Source organism: Parus major, chromosome 1A (assembly GCF_001522545.3).
Source record: "Parus major isolate Abel chromosome 1A, Parus_major1.1, whole genome shotgun sequence".
NCBI classification, from domain to species: domain Eukaryota; kingdom Metazoa; phylum Chordata; class Aves; order Passeriformes; family Paridae; genus Parus; species Parus major.
Window position 1 is genome coordinate 66,675,005 of NC_031773.1, and position 7,087 is coordinate 66,682,091.

Here is a 7,087-nt window from a genome sequence, read left to right on the forward strand (position 1 = left end):
TGTCTCCAAACAGAATTTAGCACAAATACTTTCTTGCTTTTTAATCTATTCAACTGAAAGAAATGGAGCTGCAACGGTTTAGGTTTTTTAATCCCAAAGTGGATTATACAAACATTTTCATCAAAGATTTTTTTTACAAGACCAGCATTACTGGTTATATCTTATTATTAAGGTAAACTTTCTTCAAAGAACTGTATGATTGGAATCTCTTCCTGATACATAGTGACATGCTATTTGCTGGCTGCAGTGAGAAGAGTCAAAATGAAAACAAAAATACAAACAGGCTTTTTTTTTTAATCTTGTCTTTATTGATTTAGACTTCAGAGCTACAGCCAAAAATAGTGCATCTGTAGAAAATTATCAAACACTCTATCAATACAGCATCATGGCATGTTTAGAATTGTAAGCGCTTGACAAATCGCAAAGGGAACATCCAATCTAGTATTTGGCAGTGCAACCCATGAACAGGGAATACAGGGAGAAGGACTCTTTTTCCTCCAGAAAAGAAACACTTCTGAACAGGAACAAAAAGCTTTAGTTAAAAAAAAAAAAAAGAATTCCAGTTACCAGGGAAGACTCATTGGCTCGCAGAAGACATCATCGTACAGCGCTGGAAACTTTGTGTGGAATGTCGAAGGGGACACGGAAGCCACGGCTCTGCTACAGGAGCCACGCTGTCTTCAGGACTTTGTAGGCCATGGAGAAGGTGACTGAGTAGCCAACTGCCCAAGACAAACCTCTGCCAGGCTGGGGAAGAGGGATCAAGTAGGCAAAAGTGTGGAGGATCCTAGCCCCTGCGAACATCCTGAAGTGCAGCAGGGCTGTGGACAGCTCAGGGCCACTCAGAGCATACAGCAGTCCGATGCCAACAAACGGGACAATATTTTCCAGGTCATTCAGGTGGCCTCTGGAGAAAGAAGCAAAGTTATTTTAAAGTGTTATGTTTTGTTGAATAAACCACTTCAAGCCTCATTATTTTTCAGCATCTTCATGCTACTATTTAACAAGTCCTGGCTTCCTCTGCAGAGGGGACTTGATTCAGCTACTGAAATGATTTTGGCATGTTCACCTGACATCACTCTGGTCTCTCCTGCTGCACCCCACATTTTAAAGCTTCTGATCTTCTGTATGAAAGGTATTAGTTTTTCCCCAGGATCTTGGTAATCCTAAGGACTTACATGAGGTGTCTGAGTGCAATGGGTGACTTTGCAAGAATGCAAAGTCATGGAAGAAAAGTGGTAGCTGTTTTCTTGGAGTTTCTCTCCATTAATGTCCATTAACTGGAGGACTGTGACTGAAACTGTTACAATTCATGGCCCAGATGGTCTATTCTAATCCCATAAATCCAGTTCATGGTGTCCATAAAGAAAATATGAAATATCCTACATAGGAACCACTCCATCAAATGTTCATGAAGTTCCATCATCTTGAAGAAGGTTATTTTTGAACATCGAACAGGTGTGACAGTTACGCTTTTCGTTCATTTTCTTCACTTTAAGCACTAAAATAGCTGAAAAAGTGTTTGAATTTTTGAAACCATAATATAATTTACTAAAAATGTGTTGAGACTGAACTCTATTTCTTGAAGTGTTCTTTCACACCCCTTCCTAAACCTTCCCAGTTCCCTTCACCTCTTTAGATAAATTATACTTCCAGCCCTATTTACTGATTGAAACAATGTCTAAGCCTTACTAATGATGTCAAATTTCAGAGCCAACTGGAATCAGGTCATGACACTGTCTTGCAGCTGCTTTTAGAATATATTTATCATTACAAGGAAACATATCCCTCCAGATTTTTTATTCTCATCCCCCCTAAAAGTACCCTGAAGAAAGTAATCTTTTTTCTTGAAAAAAAAAATCTTTTTTCCCCATAAACTGAACACATTCCAATCACTTATACAAAAGAGAAGCCATGCTAAATTTATGTGGCATTATCTGTTACCATAAAACTTACAGAAGAAAATATAGAAAACTTCCACTAAGAGCCACAGCTGGGTGGAAAATATGGATGCTGCAACATTAACATAGTAACTAGAACCAAGCTGACTTACTAAGTCTGGGGACCTCTGAAAAACTCCACAAACCAGCAAAACAGGATTTGATAATGCAGTGCTTTAAAAATGTGTTCTGTGAAAATGGCTGAGGTGGTTGTCATTTCTTTACCACAACAATTTGAGTTAAATGAGTCATAAAGTTAATCTCAATTCAGTTGGTCTCTCACAATTTAAGAGAAAGGAATTACCCTTCACCATGAAAGTTTCCACTTTTATGTAACACCCATGAAATTAAGCAACAGCTCCTTGAACTACTCAGAAAAGGAAGGAGAAGAACATCTTTACAGCCCACTTAGATCAGGCTCTTCTTTCTGAGACTTTAATCCATAAGAGGCATACAGAAATATACTTTGTGAAACAACAGACATTATTTGCAAGGATGCAGTGTTCTTAAATCAGCACTGGTATATAATTTTCAAGATCTTCCCTAATGGAGGTGTAAATAAGAAGAGTTCACTGACATTCAGATTTTTGGTATAAAAATAAGCTTAGCTTCATCAAGTAATAATCTTATGGAAAGCATTCCATTAAAGCTTCCCTTGTTAGCACAGGTGTATCAAACAGCATCCTGAAATTTATGATTTTGGAAACAGAAAATGTTGCCATGAGCTTATGGTTGAGCTTTACAGTGTTCTCATCACTCTGCCCATGCAGACAGGACGCTACCCAAGAGTTAGCTATAATAACCAGACAGTGGCTTATTGCTTTTAGAATCCAAACTGACCATTTGAATGTGGAATGGCTTGTTCATTTTAATTAATTAATGTATTAGATTGCTACATAAAGCACCATAAAACACACACAGGCTTGACAGAGAACAGGGTGAAATCAACTCCTTGATTTAATATTATTCTGTTATTTAAAATTACTTTTAAAGGTTCCTGTGTATTACCTGCGTACACGTTCAACATCTGGATCAGTCCTCAGGTATTTCTTAGCACTCTCCCCTTTTCCAAATGATTCTGTATCTTCTGGGTTGACAAATGCCTGTTTCAAACACAAGCACACAAGTGACATTAGCAGCCAAAATGTTTTATCCAGTCAAGGCAGTTAGGTCACTCTTTTTACCAATGCCTCAACTTACACAGGGAATAATGTAACGTTCACTGCACTACTGCTTTCTTGAGCCCAGCCTGCACACAGCTTGTGTGCTGACAAATTAATGCAATGTAATTTATGCATTTAGATAAAGCCTTCTTGTGATATGGACAAGCCTGCAGAAAAGCCAGTGGGCTGACAGAGCATAGGCACCTACAAGGTAGGAGGTCTCAAGTCTCTCTTTCACCATTCCTGACAAGTTATCTGAGAGTGTTTTTGGATCCCTTCCTTCTACAGAAGTCTACACAGCGATAGCATCCAACAGCCTTATTCCCATTCTCATTTATGACCAAGGAAGTGTCTCCCTTTCCTCTCAGGTACAAATTCTTACACTTATATGACCCATTATTACCTCAAAATGCTGCAAGACACTACTTGAAAACAACATTTAATGCAGGCAGTGCAGACTGCAGTTGATTTCTCCCTGCTGACACATGTAGTAAAATGCATTCTGTGGATTGTTCAGGCTATGCAGATGTCAAGAAAATATTTTGATTTTAGGAAAGCTACATGATTTCTTTCCAGGGCAGCCTTGATCCCTATTTGTGAGATATCAGCCTCAGAATTCTAGAGGTGGGTTAACAGTATCAAGAACAACATTTTACATTCTCTTGCTTCACTCCTTTCCTGTTTTTTTTCCTTTCAATAATTTTTTATATTAAATAGAAAATTAAAATTACTATTTTTTCTGTTTGTAATAGTACTAACAAATGAATTACTGAAGGACCTATTGTCATCTGCATCCACTTCGATCCACAGAGCAGTCCAGCTGGGTTCCCCTGAAACCAGCAGGGACAAAAAGCAGAATTTCAGCAAAAGGACTGCACCAAAATCCTTGAAGCATACACCATCTTGCAGAAGCAGATCTCACAAAAACAGCCAAATGAGGCCCACTCTGGGCTCTTTCAGCCCAGGACCAAGAGTTTCCTACAGAGGCCATGAGAAGATGCCTAGAGAAGACCAAGAACAAGGCAAACACAACACATTTCCTATGATCATTTTCCTCTAAAGTAGATGCAGCTTCTATGTTTAGTAAACCTCAGTGGATCTTTCTCATTTTTATCTAGCCCAAACATCAAACAACATGTTTTCAAATATTTTCAGATATTTTCAAAATTGAAAATCCAATTTTTGGCCTGCCTCTCACTCTAGAAAAACAGTAATTTCTTTTCAGATAGTGACCTACCTGCTGTAATAATCAGGGAATGCAAAAAGCTTTTAAATTATTGGATGAAAAGGCTATAGATGAATAAAAATTTATCCTCTCTTCTGACCCTACCAGTTGGTTATTCATGTAAAAGGCTCCATATCACACTTTTGTTGCTTTATAAATTGGACATGAGCTTTCTGCAGAAGACAATGGAAATTACAGTTATGACAAACTCTTATTTAAAAATAATAGAAATGTTTTAGAACACTAAAGTCAAATGCAAGCATAATTTAGTCTCATAATTAGGTTAAAAATATTGTCCAATTGAGACCAGCAGATCACCAAACTCAGAATCTCTCCAGGACAGGGAGGAGGAAGAAAGTGAACAGCAGCAGTACTTGGAAGCTGAAAAGACATAGCTGTGATATATCTCTGTTTTTCAATACAAATGTCAGTCTGTTCTCCCAGCCAGTATTTCCAAGTGATTACCTTCCTTGTGATCCTGTAGTATGCTGTTATCAGACTCATTAGCATCATTTTTAGAAGAACAATGGCTGTGTAAGTAGCGTAAGCCCGGAAGACTTCATTGTCAATTAACTGGGTGGATTTGGCCATTTCTCCCCTTCTCACTGACAACCTCTAAAAAACATTAAAGTTAGTTAAAGATAACATCACTGCAATCCAAAGTTCTGACAACAACTTTGTGTTAATAGCCTTGTTTTTTAGCATCGCTGCAATGACAACATGATTTTGCCACTGTGGAAAGTTTCTTTTCAAATAATTCCCCTCCCCTCCTTTTTTTCACAATAGCATAATATAATATCTTAAGTTGATAAATTAGAATATTTTGCTTCCATTATAAGTGCTTATTAAACTGTCAAAGTACAAAGTACCAAAATATTTAATGTAATTGCAGAAACAACACTTAGTCACAGAAATTAGTACTCTTTTGAAATAACACAGGGAGTTAGACCAATTTTCGACCAATTCATTTGAATTAGCAAATTTCACTAAGCAGTTACCAGGATAGAAGGAGTGTGTGACAACACTATGAGCACCACAGAATGCAAAGAGGAAAATTAGTATTGCCTACCCTTTTTTGTGTGCAAAATGGCACAATTATAATGACACTTCAGCTTTCAAACTAACCAGTATCTTCCTACCCAGCAGTAACTTGTGATCAAACCGAGTTGAACATGCATTTTTCCCCTTTGAGACCTTGTTCTTAAAAATTGCTTTTAGCATGACTCACGGGCAAAGATTAAGTTGTAATGACAAAAAGGAGAGGACTGGTTCTGCTTTTATCATGGGAGGTTTAAATTAATGAAGTCTCTTTCCAGTGTGATCGTACCAAACTCACAATCCTATGGAGGTGGTACCTTTTATCAACACCAGAAAGTTGAGAGGAGCTGAGGAGTGAATGCAGGTGAAAAAAAAAAATATAAAAATTGTTCACATTCAATTTTTGCCCTGCACAGACCAAGCCTTTTGCCTCACCAAGCGCTTCAACCATGCACTTAGTGACGAGCAATCCATACAAATAGGATGTCTCAGCTTCACTAGAGACCAAAATAAATTAATTTTTTTGTTACAGCTTACTTACTTCCTGTGATATAATTTTAACACTAGTAATAAAAATGTTAATATTCACTTGATTACAGTTTTAACAAGCTCTCATCTTGCTTTCAGCACAGTCAGCTATTGTCAAAGAAGGGGAACTTGATGAGCAAAGAGGACTATGGAAGACTTGCTCTGAAGGCACGTCCTCGGTGAGGAAGTGGGCAGGATGGAGGTAAGCAGCTCAAAAAAAGAAAAAAATTAAAAATCTAGCCTTGCCTGGACCTGTCTGTTGTAGTGATGGGATTCTGCTCCCTCTTTTATCCTTTCTCAAACAGCTCTTGGGTCACTGGGCCTAGCACAGGGTCTGTGCTCCATGGCAAATTAACTCAATGTAACTCTCCCTCCTCTCTCACTGCAGTTCCCAAGACAAACAGGGACTTGAAGAAGACTTTTCTCAGAAATGGACAGTAACTGTTTCTATTCATTTTAACAACCTTGTTAGAATGTTATAACAGAACTATCCTGCTACTTTTAACTTTGTATCGCACCAAAAAGGCACACAGCGTCTCACGCAACAAAAATAAAGGAAATCCACGGCGTTAGAGCGCTTTTCCCTAAACTACGCTGCAAATACATGCAAGAATGATGCCAAGGCATTGGCATGGGGCACTGCTCAGCAGAATCTTTGGCTTTCCTCCACATTATCCATTTTCCCTCTCTGCCCCGTGCCCTCTCCGAGCTCCCAGAATGCCCAGAGAAGAAAATGGAAGGGAAAAACTCGGGATTTCAGCACCGCCAGAAACCGCAAAAACAAGCCCTAAATACGCGAACAGCGCGGGGTTTTAAGGGCTATGCTACATTACGGCTACAAACAGCCTGATATACGTGGGTAATTAAATAATTAGAATGGTAGCAGTAATGGTATGTCTCCGCATCCCCGCTGTGGGGGCTCGGAGCTCAGACGCTCTCGCCACCCCCGCCACGCCAGTGTTTTGTGCGTGTTTCAAACGCGACTTCTCCCAGCGCCGTCTGGCCCCGCTCCCAACCCAGCTGCTGATTCCCGCCAGGCCGGGTCCCCTCACACAGCACAGCGCAGCGCAGCGCCCCGCTCCCGCTGCACCACCCGAAACCTCGGCCGTGCCCCGCACCTCGGCCGTGCCCCGCACCTCGGCCGTGCCCCGCACCTCGGCCGTGCCCCGCACCTCGGCCGTGCCCCGCACCTC

The 7,087-nt window shown here is 39.9% G+C and overlaps 1 protein-coding gene across 2 annotated transcripts; it reads right to left on the reverse strand.

The window, feature by feature from the left end:
- Positions 1-285: 285 nt before the first annotated feature.
- Positions 286-7,081, reverse strand: MGST1 (microsomal glutathione S-transferase 1). 2 transcript variants are annotated; one of them, XM_015629253.3, is made up of 4 exons: positions 7,067-7,081; positions 4,794-4,943; positions 2,949-3,043; positions 286-907 (listed from the first exon to the last, which is right to left on the reverse strand). In XM_015629253.3, the coding sequence occupies exons 2-4, from the start codon at positions 4,917-4,919 to the stop codon at positions 661-663; spliced, it is 468 nt and encodes a 155-aa protein (XP_015484739.1). In that variant the 5' UTR covers positions 4,920-4,943; positions 7,067-7,081; the 3' UTR covers positions 286-660. The 2 variants fall into 2 exon arrangements, with proteins under 2 accessions (XP_015484739.1, XP_015484738.1); XM_015629252.3 differs by having other exon boundaries at positions 6,995-7,077.
- Between the last annotated feature and the right edge of the window lie 6 nt (positions 7,082-7,087).

Excerpts from the sequence above, each read along its gene's own strand:
- MGST1 (XM_015629253.3), bottom strand. The coding sequence starts at position 4,919 with ATGGCCAAATCCACCCAGTTAATTGACAATGAAGTCTTCCGGGCTTAC. Across the intron at positions 3,044-4,793 it reads ACTACAGGATCACAAGGAAG|GCATTTGTCAACCCAGAAGA; the intron begins GTAATCACTTGG and ends TGTTTGAAACAG. Across the intron at positions 908-2,948 it reads GATGTTGAACGTGTACGCAG|AGGCCACCTGAATGACCTGG; the intron begins GTAATACACAGG and ends TTCTTTCTCCAG.